This window comes from Amblyomma americanum, chromosome 1, assembly GCF_052857255.1.
Source record: "Amblyomma americanum isolate KBUSLIRL-KWMA chromosome 1, ASM5285725v1, whole genome shotgun sequence".
Taxonomy (NCBI): Eukaryota; Metazoa; Arthropoda; class Arachnida; order Ixodida; family Ixodidae; genus Amblyomma; species Amblyomma americanum.
The window spans coordinates 174803344-174820912 of record NC_135497.1 but is presented as its reverse complement, the minus strand read 5'-3'; the positions used below and the strand labels follow the sequence as shown (position 1 = coordinate 174820912).

The 17569-nt window shown below is 42.7% G+C and overlaps 1 protein-coding gene across 4 annotated transcripts in view; it reads right to left on the bottom strand.

The window, feature by feature from the left end:
• Positions 1 to 17569, bottom strand: part of LOC144114231 (palmitoyltransferase ZDHHC3) — a 35592-nt gene that overhangs the window by 2126 nt on the left and 15897 nt on the right. For 2 of the 4 annotated variants that reach the window (XM_077647829.1, XM_077647831.1), the window contains exons 5-6: positions 14797 to 14954; positions 64 to 10265 (exon numbers count right to left, since the gene is read on the bottom strand). In XM_077647829.1, coding sequence (XP_077503955.1) covers positions 10107 to 10265; positions 14797 to 14954 — 317 coding nt within the window. In that variant the 3' untranslated portion in view covers positions 64 to 10106. Of the gene's footprint in view, positions 1 to 63; positions 10266 to 14796; positions 14955 to 17569 lie in introns of those variants that run through there. The other 2 variants (XR_013310986.1, XM_077647830.1) reach the window with 2 other exon arrangements.

Below are 17569 nucleotides of genomic sequence, written 5' to 3'. Positions count from 1 at the left end.
GTTCATGACAACACAATGTAGTGGTGCTTGAGCAAGCTTACAGTGACATTAATGACACACACATGGACTGTGCCATCCTGCCCACGTGCAGCATCTTTTTATATTACTGCTTTTTTTCTAGGCTGCAGTGACTGAACACATTCACTCATTGAATTACCTCATGTCCCTTGGGGGATTCCCCTAAACATTTGACCAACTTTTGTGACACCTCATGGGAACACACATATGTGAAAGCAATTCTCCACTTGCCGAGAAGTAATGCAAACAATTAAAAAAATAAGCATCAAGACCAACACATCTTCAAAAATACCCTTCACCAGAATGAGATTTTTGCCCTCAGAGGAAAGTCAACATAAAATATTGCCAGCTACTATGTGTTGTAAATGTGTGGCACACTTCTTGTTGCTTCATCTTTTTGTTCAGTGGGACACTGTCCATGATACACAATGAAATGATCATCCATTGCACAGACTGTGACAAGAGAACCAAAAGCAAAGCTAGTTGATTATGTGGAGTTTCAAGACTAACAGCTGTGTAAAGAACCAGGAGTCAACAGGAAAGACACAAAGACAAGTGCTTGTCTTTGAATTTTTCTCCCTGTTCTTACCCCTTCATGCTGCAGCTGCAGTTAGCAAGTTGCGACAAGCTGTTCAAGAGAAACACAATAACAAGTTCTCATTTATCATCATGTTTTTCTTCAACCTAGGGTCACTCTATTTTCCTCGCCACATATTTCAGACAACTCAAAGGGGACCTTCAACACTGGAACAAGTATAAATGCCACAATGCTGACCCACAACCACCAACTAAATCACAGTGTCTTACGTCGAGAATGGCCATTTCTGCCTTAGGTCACCACAGGTGCCGAAAATATACCTGGAACTTAATGTAACATGTCACACACATCAACAGCAGCTCTAACATAAAGAGAGCAGGGCTCCACAGCACACACATGAAGATCGCCATTGTGACAAATGCTATGGAGCCAATGATTTTTACAATGTCACAAAAAAAGTAGCCACATCACTAGCACAAGGAACTTTACGCTTGTAAAACATGTTTGACGTGGTATGGCTTGTTGTAAAATTGATTCTACTGCTGAATGGGATAAAAGCTCCATGATCGATGTAACTAGCAACACCAAAGATATAGAACAACTCTAGTAGGGACGCACCAAACAGCAGCACATTATTAGTCTTTTGTCACATTAACCTTGGTTATGCAGCATTGTAAAAAGCTGTAAGTACAACTGGTAGCATAAGTCTTGCACTGCATGATGACATCAACACTCCAGCTACCAGCAACTGGATCATGCTACTCAAAATATCAGCGGAAAGATGTTTTCATTAAATTTAGGTGCCCTAATATACACTGAGAATGAAGTGGCACCCATTATAACATCTACAGGGTTATGTCTACAAAACAAATGAGAAAAGAAATGATGCTACTATATTTACTCACGTAATTTACGCTCTTGTCTTTTCTAAAATTAAAGCTTCAAAAACGGGGTGCGCAAATTATGCGAAGATTTCGCAAAAACGTCCTAAAAACTTAGCAAGGCATAATTGCAGGCCAATTCACGAGACATTATAAAAAAAATGCAAAAAGACGAGACAAAGGCAGGCGACAACACAGGGCAGTCCAGTCTCTTTTTGCGGTTTTTGTGTTTTATAACGTCCTACAACAAAAACCTCTGCAAAGGTCATAACGCAATGTATACGGTATGCTGCCGCAACTCCGGTTGACTCCATAAATCGCTCCCCTCGCTGGCCAAAAAAATTTGACTCCAAATCTACCCCCTTCCCCCCACAACCCACGTTATGTAGTTCCGCAAGTGATGGCATGATGGCACGTGCACAACTTAAAGCAATAAAAGCAGAATACAATAGCAAAGCTAGCAGTCAGAAGCAAATGGAGATACAAGACGATAAAACGGCGCCCTCACATGTGGCCTGGCTTAGTAGCGGCAAGCAGAATAGCCAACGGTTTAGAAGTTTGCTCTCGCAGTTGTTGGTACAGCAAAACGACCACCGGCGTGACCGAGCCGGGTAATCAGCGTGCAATTAACTTTTTCTTGCTGGACACAATTTACAAATTACAGACTTTTTTTGACACCACTTGTTCACCTTTCGCAGCCACATGCGGCGACGCAGGCGCGCCCATCTTCCCAAGCCTGCCCTGCATGCACCTGTGTGCATGCTGGTGTGCTTGCATAGCAGGGAACGCAAAATAAGAGTTTTTAAAAAAAAGTCCGGGTAAAATGTTGGGGGTGCGCAAATTATGTGCGGGTGCAAATTACGTGAGTAAATACGAAATTTATACTAACATAGCAGCCATACCACTAATGTTCCAATACTGGCAAGCAAATATGAGGAAACTTTTTTTTCAAGAACTATAAGACAAAAAAAAAACATTATCTCTGCACGGAACATGTTATCACTGTTTCCTATCCACAAAACAAGCATAACTTATTTTAAATTTGCTTGCAGCATGCAAACATATTGCAACTAAGTGCTGAAGCATTTGCTATAGGACAACGTTTATAATGCTACCTGATCTATGCCTCCACTTTTTGGTTGAGCACGAACAGGAGCATTATAGCCACTTAGGCTAGCTTTATAATGGCTTTTCAAGAGGAATCCTCTGGCTGCTACCATGTTCAGCGCTTCCTTGCTGAAAATATGAGCCGCTATAATATGTGAAAGGACTAATGCTGCCTATCTTCTCACACCTATAGCCGGATACAACTCAAGAACGAAGTGGAAAATGCTCAAGGCAGGCCAATGGTGTCCACCAATTTTCATGTCGTCATCATCATCAGCTTGACTACACCCACTGCACGGCAAAGGCCTCTCCCATATCTCTCCAATTAACCGTCTTTTGCTCGCTGCGCCCACCGTATGCCCGCAAACTTCTTAATCTCATCCACCCACCTAACTTTCTGCTGCCCCCTGCTACGCTTGCCTTCTCTTAGAATCCACTCAATTGTCCTTAAGGACCAGCGGTTATCTTGCCTTCGCATTATATGCCCTGCCCAAGCCCATTTCTTCCTCTTGATTTTGACTAGGATGTCATTAACCCACGTTTGTTCCCTTACCACTCTGCCCGCTTATGGCCTCTTAACGTCACACCTATCATTGTTCTTTCCATGGCTCGCTGCGTTGAGCTGAATCCTTTTCGTTAGCTTCCACGTTTCTGTACCATACATGAGTACCGGTAAGATACAGCTGTTGTATACTTTTCTCTTGAGGGATATTGGTAAACTACCATTCACAATCTGAGAGAACCTGCCATATGCATTCCACCTCATTCTTACTAGAAAGCATTTGACTTAGTGGAAACCTCAGCAGTCATGCAGGCATTGCAGAATCAGGGTGTAGAACAGCCTTATGTCAAAATACTGGAAGATGTCTATAGCAACTGCACAGCTACCATAGTCCTCCATAAAGTCGGCAATAAAATTCCAATAAGGAAGGGCGTCAGGCATGGAGACATGATCTCGCCAATGCTATTCCCCGCCTGTTTACAAGAAGTATTTCGAGGCCTGAATTGAGAACAGTTGGGTACAAGAGTTAATGGAGAAAACCCAAATAATCTGCGATCCGCTGATGACATTGCCTTGCTCGGTCACTCAGGAGATGACTTGCAAAGCATGATCAATGAGAGTTAGGCAGAGCAGAAGAGTGGGTCTAAAAATTAACATACAGAAAACCGAAGTAATGTTCAACAGTCTAGAAAGGGAACAGCAGTTCACAACTGGTAGCGAGGTGCTGGAAGTGGAAGGGCAGGTAGTGACTGCCGATCCGGATGTGATCATGGATACAGTTAATGTGTAGCTGCCGCTGTGGCTTGGTGGTTACGGTGCTCGGCTCCGACACGAAAGCCGCAGGTTCGATCCTGGCTTCGGGGGTCAAATTTCGATGGAGGCGAAATTCTAGAGGCCCGTGTACTGTGTGATGTCAGTGTATGTTAAAGAACCCCAGGTGGTCGAAATTTTCAGAGCCCTTCACTACAGTGTCCTCATAGCCTGAGTCGCTTTGGGACGTTAAACCTCCATAAACCAAACCAGTTCATGCGTGGTTAATCCTCTTGTGATGTCATTCTAGCAGGTGCAAGGAGATCAACCATGATATCATGACAATCAGTCAACGCCATTGGCTGCAGGGCTTTCTTTGAGGGGAATATGTCGTTTCGTTCTTGAGTTGTATTTGACTATAGAACAGGCCGAGACCCCCTTTCCAGCTTCTTGTGTGACAATAAACAATATACACAATGACAGTGCACATAGCAGATAAGAAAGCAATCAACTTTTGCAATTCAGCACATCCACATAACACATGGATCAACATACATACTACCTAAAAATTCTGAATCTTTCAAAAAATAAAGAAAAGTGAGCCTTCGATGTGAACTGCAGAACACAGTAACACAAAACTGCAGCAACAAAATATTATACAACAATGCATGCATCGTAAAATGAAAATAAAAAGTTAACAAAGTTTCTGTACAAAAAAAAATCCACGTCATGCGAGTCAACACAAAACTTCAACTGATAAATTTACAGCCATTCCCAAAAGTACACAGCCCATGGGGCCTGTGGCAGCAGAAGCTGCACGGTAATAGCACAATGCTGCGATCTCCAGTATGCACTCACTACGAGGATATGCTGAGCCACAACAAATTTTATGTATTCCTTGCACAGCAATCGGCCGCTCTGCTGCTGAAACTCATGACGAGGTAGGGAGCTTCAAGTTGAAAATATTGCAGGGCAAGGCACTATTGTGCTCCAACGCTGTAGCAGCAAGCAGAGGATTACATGGAGTCAAGTTGCTGCAATGTGGAGTGCCCATGTTCAGTTCGATTTCCTTCCAGCTTTCTATTTTCTTCTCATTAAAATAATGTGTACTTTGTTTTTACCTCGACTCTGCAGATGAGAACTAGTCACCTTATACGTCGACAGCATCACACTACCCAGTGCTGTGCACTAATGTGTGTTTCTCCTTTGCAACAGTGCCTAAACAATGACCTCACACATAATTGAATGCACAGTATTATATATTTGTCAGATCACTTAAGCTTGTGCATAAGAGATGCTGCTTTTCAACCACCTAGGGTTGTTTTGTGATGTCAATTTCACGGTGAAGAACCCCAGGTAGAAATGATTCTGCTCTCCGCTTGATGTTGCGGCCCTTATTCCTCTTTTCCTTCTTTCATTCACTCCTTCAACCCGTCCCTCATGGTGCTGTTTAGGTGTCCACAGAGAAGTGAGACAGTTACTGTACCTTTCATTTCATCAAAAATAAATTTTCTATTAGTAAATATGCCCATTAAGCTTTTTTTCTGCTAACGAATTGGTCTTAATAGCAATGTGTAATTTAAATGCCCTCACCACCTAAGCGCAGGTTGTCCGCGAGCAGTGTAATGAAACTAATGCCTTGATTGCTTTTGAGTCCTAGTCAAAATATTTTAACTTCAGTCTTTGTTTTTCACGTAACGTGAAACAATCCACTCTCTGGTTGTTAGGCTCAACCAGCACTTAGAGTAAATAAGATACATGGCAAACAGTGAAATAAACAGGCACGACTTCAGGGCTCATGATACACCTAGGTTCTTGTGGTCATGACTGCATTTGCATATGAACCAAGGTCTGTTCTACTCTCCGCGACTGGGCGTGAGATATGTTCCACACTGTTTTTGCAGTTCTACAATATTTGGCGCAAGACAATACAAATTGTTTTTATAATTTGTTGCGCTGTGTGCACAAAATGTGGTCACACTGCAGAAAAGCTACAAAGAAAGCTGGAGCGCCGGCAGAACCTCGCAGGACACCGAATTGAGTACAGCCACGGCGCTTATGATTAAAGCCCCTAGCTTCTCATGATTTTACGGTTTCGTGAAAAATCACGGATACGAAGATTATTCATGAAATTGTGTATTAGCAGCCACATCCTCGTTTATGCTATTGTTATGGAAATCAGTATAGAGGATGCAGTCTGATGGAAAAATTACTATTTTACTTCATATGCATGAATATAATGCAAGGAGGGAGTTTGGGAACTCAGGAGAATTTTGGAAGGAATATTAAGACTACAATGTAATTGCAAACTGTTCAGGCCAACCATAGCTGAGCTCGACTGTATATAGTGAGCTCGACTGTATATTCATACCCCAATTCCCAATATGATGCGAGGTGCATTCTGAAGAACTATTTGATGGCTCCCGCAGAATTTCGCGGATTCCTTGTTCTCCATTCACGAAATTTAAAATTTTCTGTCACAGAAAGTTAAGAGGCTTATTTATGGTAAGCAGGCTACGGAATGGCTACCAGTTGTTCTCATGCTATGCCTACTCATAGAACAAAAATGTTTTGTACGTAAATTACATTACGACTGAGAGGAGAAGCCCCAGATTGTTGTTTAGATGCTACCAACCAACATTTGATGGTGAAAACACTATGAAGACAAACTTGCATTTATGACTCGATAAAAAAAGCAAACATTTAGAGCGTCAAGCTCTACTTCTCGCATTTCGCGTCTCAGCATTATGCGTTATAGAGTTGGCTTCATATGCATGAAAAAAGAGAGCGATGCGATGAGGCGGCGCAGCGATGACCGCCATCATTCGCCCCATCGCTTAGTGGACAACCCCCAAACAAGAGAAGGTGGCAGAGGCAACGCATGCACCAGCGACATGCAACGGTCTCCGTGCTTCCACACTCGAGCTTAGTAAACACGCCCGTAACCTCTTCTGTCTCAAGATTTTGTGGGTGTGCCTCCTAGCCAGGGCAAATGAAGCATTTTCTCTACGGCAGCGGTGTAACGGCAGCGGCGATGACCAAGGCGGCGTGCTTGCAGAGACGAATTCATTCGATCAAGATATTCGAGAAGCGTTGCCTCATTTTTTTTTTTTTGAGAAGAAAACAGAAAGCTGTATAGACAAAGGGAGGCTTTCCTGCGCAACACAGACACGGTTTGAAGCTGCGTGGCTCTCAGCTTGCTGCTACAGCGTGACAGTGTCATGCCCCAGAATATTTTCAGCATGTAGCATGTTCCCTCAGCGTGGGCATGAGAAGCAAAGCACCCAAACGCTGCATAGGAAATACACCAGGTGTGAGAAACACCTGTGCGAGAGTGAGGACAAAGTTTGTTGTCACCCAGGTTATCCTCGCAGTGATACGCACTGGAGATAGTAGCGCCAAGGTGCAGCCCTGCAGTCGCTCCTGCCAAGAGCGCAATGGGCAGCATTTGAAAAATGACTGTACATAACACATCAGAAATTTGTTTCAAGGTATGTACAAAACACTGCTGATTCACAGGCAGTCACCTTGAGTAAAATTTACTTTATACATCAAAGCGCTGATTTGTCCCTTACTCTTGATGCCTAACTGTAGAAAAAAATTTTTTTTACATAAGGTTGCAAAGCATCAGACAAAAGATCACATGCAGCATAATTTAAAACAATGCTGTTCCCTGAAACTTTTGCCTTTTTTCTCTGCTCCACACAAAAGTGCTCAGCACACATACCAAGAGCAACTTCAACATTGGGAATTGGGCGTATATACCACTTGTTCGTGTGCATTTACCATGGCTTAGGGAACCATTGGTTATCTGTTTTCTGTTGCCCTACCCACGTGTATTTCCTCTTTTCGATTTCAGCCAGAATATAATTATTAGTTTATTTCGTAACCCACTCTGCTCTCTTCCTCTTTCTTAACCTTGCCCCTACCATTTTCCTTTGCATAGGTTGTGGCACTGTCTGCAATTTACTTGCGAGCAGTTTCATTAGCCTCCAAGTTGCTGCCCCACAGGTGAGTACTCGCAAGGTGCAACTATTATATACCTTCCCCACGAGGGATATGCTTGGCTTAGATTGCAGAAAGCTGAACACCTCAGATTACTTAACACAACTAGCCCCCTTTGGTGCCCCTCAACTAAAAGAAGTCGGCACCTACTCATACTACCAGCACAATTAATAATTAATTGATCAACGGGTCATTACTCAAGGATTACTCAAAAGGGCTGCCCGCAACACATGCATGGTTTTATCCAATAACAATGTCCCAATCCTAGAACACCTCACAATGACACCACAATAAATAACATAGCTTCCGAACAACATTTACAGCACTGTGTTGTTAAATGACCATGCTGGAAAATGTTTGCAGCAAAAGTGATGTATACACATGTATTGAACAACAACATTCAAATCTTAAGCCTTAATTAGGTGACAAATTATCAATCGTAATGTGCAACCAATGTGCAAAGTACACTACCTTAAAGGGACACTGAGGAGAACTCTATCATTTTTTTTTTGTTAGCAAAATCTGATAGTTCGGCATTTCATGGCTTTGTTGCCGCTTGTCCGGGCGCGAAAGATGCATTTATTTCAAAGAAATTTGGATTTGAAGATGGAAAATTTTTTCCCGCCGCTCTGATTCAAACTCAAGGAACTCTTATGACGCCACGGCAACTCTTATGACGTCTCAGAACGGAGTGACGTGATACGTGACGTAAACGCAGACTCCGTGATTTCTGACCGCTAGCGGTGCGGTGCGCAACCTTCCTTTGCCAGCCTCAGAGATTCGCGGTTTCCATGAAGTAAGGAAAATTCCTTCAAGGTGGCGCCTCTTGTCCTAGGAAGTCATCACGCTTGTACTTGCGAGATTGGCCTGTGGCGGCGACACCTGTATTTTGGTTCTTGCTATTTTCTACATTACAAGAGCTTTGTTTTCAGTAAGAGTGGCGCTTTTGTGATCAGGAGCTGCTATTCTATCGATACAAGCCAACTTCAATTTCTCCTCAGTGTCCCTTTAAAGCTTTTGCATGCATTAGGATACAGTGCCAATATCCAGGGGAACCATCAGTAAATGTGTAGCTTCATTCAATGAAGGCTCTTGAGGTCTAGAAATCTGTTACTTTTTAGTGTTAAAAATATGTTAATGCTAAAAACTTGAGGCTTCTATGTGAAATTAAAAACACATCCACCGACATTTGTGTGTTCTGCTGTCACTACCATGATACAATGACAAGGTGCTCAAATGCTGGGAAACTTTAAGCAAATAGTATCATACAAGCTTTCAACAGAGCGTAAAGTACCACAAATAAGCAGACAAATATCACTGCTCCGCTATAAACCCGTTTGAACAGCAGACTTTCTTAACAAGCCAGCAATGCCCCCTTGCACACTTCATTTTTACACCTCAGATACCTACAAAATAGTAGTTAATGTGATAAAAATTGAGGGTCAAAATTTCTGCTATTAAAGAAAGCAATTGGACACATGTTGTTCACCGGGGTTTACCAATAATTTTCGTTTCATAAAAATGTCAGAATCCATCAACAATATAACAAGGATTCTTTTGTTTAGGATATAATCGTAATTTCAAAAAGGAATGCACTTTTTGAATACAGATGGCTACTGCAATCAAGCAGCAACAAAAGCTGTTCATAATCTCTTAAATTAGTACAGCACAATTAGTAGATAAGGCCCGATGCTCATTCCTGCATGTATTAAGTTTAAATCATGACATGAATGTCTGGACCCAGCATTAAATCTTAACACAATCATGAACCATAAGAAATTATCGATACTACTGCATAAGGCCATGCAAATGTGTGTTACTGCTCCACAGGCTTTTAAAGCATATCCCCTACAATAGACTGTATCACCAGCATATCACACGCTGATATACAGATACAATTCCAAAAGGATGACATAAGAATAATCAATAAAAATCATCTTCACCATCTCGTACACACTTTGAAATGCGCATTAGCATTCCAACTACGTTCATGTTTTTCACCACTAGTGATATTTCAAGCCTACAAAAGGCAAGCCCATCAAAGTATGCCAACAATGATGCCGCTTGTGAGTACACCTAGCACACTGTCCCATTCACTCACAAAGGCATTACTTTTCAGCGTCAGTGGTTTTCAACACCTTTAGCATAAACGACTGGTTGTTTTGTATCCAGTTCACTCCATAATAAGGTTACACACACCTCATGAGATGGTAGGTATGGCCTATGCTGAAACAACAGCATTGGGGTCAGGAGGGAGGGGCAATCCATTGTGTTCGCATTCACAGAACTTGCACTTGAAGATGGGCTAAACAGCATAGAGGTATCCTGGAAGTGGTGGTGAATCCCCAGCAGACGTGAAGGGCGAAAACCAGGAGAGAGAGAAGCGTCCAAAGACAGCCCGCATGCTCCGCCAAGGAGAGCGTTTCTGCCATCTGGCCACTTCCTTCTTCAGCTGCTCTATACCCTATCAAGAGAGACGTACATGACTTTACATGCAGCACTTGGTGTACGTACACACAATCTGTGCCACACAGCACTGGCACCAGAAGCATTATTTTGTTGTTTGAGAGATGAATGAACCTCAGCAGCACTGTAACCAATTAATCAGTAATTTAACAACGGAAAGCATGTTCTTGCATGCTAACACACCCACAAAGTCTTCTTGCATGCTGTCTAGCTGCAAACACGGCTTTAAAGGGCCCCTGGTCAGGTTTGGACATTTGAAACAAGCAAGCTCAGTGCATAGATAGGACCACTGCTATCATCTCTGCAAATTATTAGAGCCATGTATGCCTCGGCAAGCGGTGTAAATTCAAACCAAAGAACCTCACACTCTCTCTCTCGATAAAGTCAATCTCCTCATTCACTCCACTGGTACCAAGGCACACCTGTCGCAGCAAAACCATTAAACATGTCATTCGTATCTTGTTCTAACTCATGAGCGATTTGCAGATGATGTCTCGTCGTCTGCTAGTTGCTACCGCTCTTTTTCATTGCCTGGTTGTTTGCCCTAGGCAATTTGTCTCTCTGCATGATGAGGGTACTGTGCCGTTCATTCATCGCTTACCTCATTCATTTCTTCTCATTTTACCATGCCAGTGGACACACCATCTCTGTGGAAAGCTGCTTACATGTTTCTGAGCCCTAGCCTTCTAGTTTTGATAATCGTGTTTCATGCATAGCATGATTCAGATAGCAAAAAGCAAGAAAAAGTACCCGGCATGGCAGGCTGTGGCGCTGGCATCTGACATACTCATGCTTTCCACTAAAAGCACAAAAGCAAGGGAAATTTCATTTGCGAAGGCTTGCTGCCCAGTCAGGAGAGTGAAATCAACTCGGAGAGGGCACGGCAAAGAGAAATATGGCGAAATGGCTTGATCGCAATGGTTATAACTCCATTATTAACCAGCGTTTAAAAACATTTCTTTGCAGCCATGCGAACGAGGATCACCAGACCACAGAAATTTTTCAGTCAGAGGGTGGCAGGGGCCTTGAACGGTGGCCATTAGTGTTTGTTGAGCAACCAACGTCCATTGCTCAAATTTCCCGCCATTAGTGCTTGTTGAGCAACCAACATCCATTGCTCAAATTTCCCCCAAACTGCCCACAATAACAGCCAGACCTTTAACTCATTTGCTACCCAGGAAAAATGAAAAATTTTGAGTGTTTTAAATTAAAAATTATTTCTTCAAGAAGAGCCAAATGCACTACGCATTGTAATGCATCAAACTGTAGGATATCGACTATACTTATGAACAACAAAAACGCCAGAGTTGTGCCTGTAAAAACTTTTCGAAAAATTATTTGCTAAATATACTGGTAACATACCAAAAAAAAGGCAAAACAAAAATAAACTGCTGCACTGATCCAGAAGTTGATTAGCAAAAAAATTTAAATGTAAAATATGTTGCACATGTGCTTAGCTTCCATTCTTGTCATTTTCAGTTGTGTACATAATAGGCCGCACTTTCGGTGGCCTTTCAAGCTAAGGAATATGACTGGTGTGCCAATAGAAAAACAGTCGCGTGAGAACATGAAGTGGGGATAGATGTGGAATATGCTGCACATTACACTTGTTCAGAGTTCTGTTCATGTTTTTCATAGCAGAGCATGCAGTTCCTCCTTTTCTCCATTTTTTTTTTCCGTTGGTAGCAAATGCGTTGTGGGTGAAAAGGGGGCGTGGCCTTCCTTGACATTCTCATAATCACAATTCTGCTGGCGCATTTGGTGAAATATCTTGGCAGTATGTTGAGAAGACACTAAAACACACACAAAAAAAACTACTCTCATCAATTGCAAATCAAGCGCAGTACATAAAATACAATGTGAAAGGTAAAACGAAACATGTGCAAGAACGCACACTATCGGAACTGAAATCCAATCATTCGATATTGTTGTCTAACTCGCCACAGCTGCTCTAAAAAAAAAAAAAAAGACTGCATCAGAACCAACTAATGTACCCAGTGTAGCCTTCCGCCTTCGAGGAGCGCGTGATGAAACGGATGCCATGACCACTGGCTGGCTGACTAGGTCAGTTTCACATTTCACATCGCCTCCTCACTTTATAAAAAAAAACAAAAAAACTGAAACCTAATAGTTGGTGTTATAGAAGCAAACTAGATAATGCAGCTTGTCTAGGAGCGCCGACTTGAATTTTTGGCGGCAGGTTCAAAACGTTTGTCACATATGACCAATGGCCTACGGCGCGGTACCAAAAAGTTGCCGTATTTGCTCAAATCTAGGCCGGCCCCCCATTATAAGCCGACACCAAAAAGTTGAAGGTCCAATTTTAAAAAATCTTTCCTCGAATGTAAGTCAGCCAAACAGACAACAGAGAATGACCTCGGGGACAGCACGGAAACAGCATTTATTTTCACGAACCTGCTCCCACTCACTACTCCTCGTCATTGCTGACTTCCTTATCACTGTCCTCTTCGTACAGTGCACAATATTCTGTGCCATCAAGTGCATTGGAAATGCCTCAGCTTCAGAACAAGGGCACAACCAAGCTTTCCGGGATATCATCACAGGCTGCAGTGATCCTGCTAGCTACAACTCCCACCGGCGTGCACTTGGTGCGGCCTGTTGGAGTTAGCTTGCGCGTTTTAGTACTGGCCCCGTGTAATGCCTCGCTCTCTTGTCAGCTCTCTCGCTTTGGCCTGTAGCACTTCTGTGGTTAGTGGGGGTGCCTCTGACCTCCACAATTTCATTATCTCTGCCAGTGCTGATTCCACTTCGCATAGCCTTTTTTTGGGCCTGTGAGGGCCCTCCTCGTTGCAGCGCAAGCAAAAGTTCATCACGAATACAACAAAATCCACAAATCTAAGCCAACCTAAGAGTTTCATATTTTTAACAAAAAAGCTATTGGCCTAGATTTGAATAAATATGGTAATAGAGAGCTTCTACTTCACAATATTTGTAATGCAACACAATCACCCTTGAGTCTCACTCTCATTATGAATGCTCCCTATGAATGCTCAGTATGAATGCTCCCTAACGTTATCACGTTAGGGAGCATTCATACCGGCAAACCTTCTGTTTCCTTGTCACATCATGGACTGGCCTATACTAATTTATAAGCAGCAAGCCTTGGTGGTGTTCTCTTTTTGCTCGCGCGCCTGCCTGTTCACATGTATCTGATGCCCTCAAGCAACAACGCGCATCCAGTTGCTAGTCAGTGCTCATGTACATATTTTCTTTCCTGTGTCCCATTTTTTGTGCTGTTTCCTCTCACACTGCTCAGTCACCGACTCACCCAGCAACAAACTAATCAAGATGACAGTAAGAGTGCACCATGGTAGCATTTGTCAAACAAACATAACATTATGCCAAGGCCTAACAGTTGGTGCCACTTACGGCAACTTGCACAAAACTGACATTTTTCTCCTGTCAAGGATTTCTATTTAGAACCAAAATAGCGTAATCTACGGTTTATCTTTTGGGGCATAACAGGGCATCTTAATACCTGTCTACATGCCAAGAAAAACTTTCACGGCAAGCAATGATGCCTGAACAATAACTTTTTTAAAATACCCAGATTAAGGCAATTTCTTTCACTTTGGAGCAAGATATTTGGAGAAAAAGTTTTCCTTTCTTCAAAACAAAGCGAGGCATCACATAGCCTGCAAGTTGATGGCAGCAATACAATAGCTGCTCATTTGTCGCGCTGAACAAGCTACTTTTTCGCGACGCCCATGCACAAAGCGGGTGACCATAGTGAACAAACAGTGCTTAGCTGGCAGAGTAGTGCTCCTCCTGGCCTCCGGAACAATACCTCAAATTTCACAACTGCGCTGCTTATGCAACAATGCCACCGTCGCATCCTGCCTCTGGCTTCCCTGCTTAATTAATTTTAGACTCTGACCAAGTGTAACCCATACTCAACATACGTCATGAGTGCTAAGAACACCGACCTTCTTCAGTTAAAGCCAAATTTCGAAAAATGAACTCGGCATACTTTTATCGTTTTTTTTTTCTGCTTAAACCAAGAAGTTCAATCCCTTTATATATTATAAAGACACAGTTTTGACACTATCACACAACCCCCCAAGAAAGAATGTCATTCCTCCTCCTTTCTCTTGCAAAACTCGCTATGACACAGTGTTTCAATAATGAGGTCCCAATGAATGCATTCTGGGTGTGCAACATATAACAGAGAAATAGCACAATAATCAAGCAGACTTTTTGTTTTTTTGGAGTCAGCTGCTCTTTCAGCCCCCTCTACCCTTTCTATAGGACCACCACTACAGCCACATAAAAAACAAAGCTCTAATTACTGCTTGCAAGCTATAAAATTAAAACCTTGGCTATGTTCTTGTAAAGACTGTAAGGAACTTGCTCATTTTTTCCAACACAGTGGTGGCATACTAATTAGCAACAATCAAAGGATATTGCAGTAACTTTAAACAGGCTTTGTCTTAGCCTTTTCGTATGCATTTGTCTCATAAAAAATACCACAATATCACTCCAGAAGTGCTACTATATCATCTCCATACCGTCTCATCATTCCAGATGGCTTGCAGCTGGGAGGCAAACATGACCAGGGTGAAAATGGCAAACAGCAGCGCCTCGAAAATGAGCAAGATGAGCAGGATGACCGTGACTGCTGGGGAACCCGTCGAGCATCCTGTGGAAGCATGAGAAACCCCACGGGCTTCCGACACCGGTCCCCCACAATGTTAGACAAGTGCCAGGGCAAACAAAAACCTGACACTACAGCTTACCAACACCGTTTGCCCATGATATCAGCTCAACCACATTTAATAAATCCCCACATTCCCCTACAGGAAGAGACTAACTGCCTATCAAGTGCTAATTTTAAATTCAAAAGCACAACTTAGCATGATTAAAAAAAGCAGGGGCTGCCATTGTAAGAGCAGGGACTAAGTTTTATAAACACAAAGCAATAAACAAACATTCGCCTCAAACACGCTACCATCATGATATTATGGCAAACTGATACAAATGTGAGCACAACGGACATAAGCAGAACCATATGACCACCAACTGTTGGCAATAAGCCATGTTGTTACAGTCAAAGCTTGTTATAATGAACAGATAAAGAATCTTAAAACAGTTCCAGATAGCTGAAATTTGTAGTATATCCTCGTCAGACCCCGCATACGTTATAATGCACGTTTATGTTTGACGGAATTGTTAAATGACACATCACTCGTGCAGACTAAGTGCCACTGAAAGTCAGAAAGCACTACCTGAACTCTCATGCAGTCAGCTTTCCAAAAAGTGTGAAATGATAGGGGCACTCTGGGCAGCCTCCCAAGTTGGTGGAAATGTCTAAATCAGATTTCTTCTACCAGAGGGCAAACAGCTCCCATGTCGCTTGCACTTTTCCATGAGATTTTTTAAAATTTTGATTTAAATGCAAAATCTGGCTTGCATGTATTTAACTAAATATACACCATAAAACATTGTTGCATGTTTATGTAGGCTCAGAGGCCCGCAGCAGAGATCATGGAGAAAACTATCAAGGGAAGATATGTCAGACCTACGGCTGCCAGATTTTATGCGTACATTCATGGGACCACCGAGACTTGATACATGTATATGGGTTAACGCTGACAGGCCGAAGTTTTGCTTGGGTCTGACGAGGATATAATTCCATCAAAAATACACACAAGTAAAATGCAAGTTAGACAGCTCGGGTGATCCTTACTAGAGAAACAGGAAAACCTTTTCCAAAGTTTTAGCACAGTTTTGAAGTTGCTCACGGCGATCCCCGAGGCTGTAAGAAACTGAGTGCCAGTTAGGCTGGCTTACCCACACAGCACTGACAGCACTCAACAGCAGAAAGCCAAGCAACAGCTAGGGTGGCTTCCCCACGTTACAGACATCTCGCATGAAAAATGGTACATCAGAGCAAAAGCTATTGCCATTTTCACCACCCCATGAGAGCAGACATGGGCGCAGGATGGTTACTGCAAGGCTACAATCGTCTATGCTGCTGTTCCCGGCCCCTGTTGATGGGTGTGGGAGGTGTGAAACGTGTGCTGACTGCCTGGCTATCAACCCTCCAACCCACTCTATCTTCCACGGTGTTGTTGGCGAGTGCGATATAAAAGCGCAAGCCTTGGCACAAACGCTTGCCGCACCACCACCAGTTACTTGTGTAGTGCGGCAAAGCCTGCCACCTGCCATTCGAGTGGGCACTGCTTGACCCTATGGGGTTTGGTATATCCATTTTATAGCCAAACACACTTGATATATCAAGTAAAAACTGCATGTGTAGTTAAAATTATTGAGGAAGTGTTTGACATACCAATCATTGGTAATATCCATGTCCATTGTATCGAGGTTAGGCTTAATTTCATTAAAAAATTAAGCTTTTTTTTGTTTACTTTAGACAGTATACTGAATTAGTCTGAAACCTAAAATGAAAAAAGTGTCAGAAAAAATGAAATACACACAAGGCGTCAAGAGTTCAGACACTACACAAGACTACTGGGAGTGTTAAAGGAGTAAAGAAACCAAATTTTAGTTGTGTGTTGTGTCCTTGGGATTGTGTGCAGCACGTCAGAAAACATGGACAGCTATGTGGATTGCACCAACAAGAGGTAATTTATAATTTTAATTTTTTTTTCTCTTATGCTGTTTCGGTTTCAACAGTCGAACAATGGCTGTGATGTAACAGACTACTTGAGTTCATGCGAGGCATATAAGAACTGCAGTATCACCGCTGCTTTCTTCGTTTTAATTCACACCAACTCTTTGCAAGCCTGCCCAAGAGTTGGAACTGCAAAAAATGAACAAGTAGTGATTATACTGCAGTTTTTGCATCCCTGAGAGGACTTCACATCGTCTGTTACGTCACAGCCATCATTCAGTCATTGAAATCGAAACATAATGAGAACAAAATTTAATTCTAAATTATTCAGCTGACGCTGGTGAATTCCGCGTCGAGACTCGTGTACACTGTCTTGCACACCATTCAAAAGACAATAAATTTATAGAGCTAGGCCTACCAGCTTAGTGCAATGATTCAGCGAAAACTGTTATAGCTTTAGTTTAGCCATATAACCCTGCACTCTGCAGTGGAACCACCCTCATCACAACCTCCTCCTCCTTCCACGGTAAACACCCTCTGGGTTCTTCCTGTGGCTGCCATATTCCGGCTGCGCATTCCTCCGCTTTAGCCGTAACCTCCCAAGCCATTGGGCCTCTCACCCTCTCTCTTCTACCTCCTGCACTTTATCTCCCCCTCAAAAGTGGAGGGAGACTTCCTTCTCTCCACTTTTCCAAGTGCCCACTGTG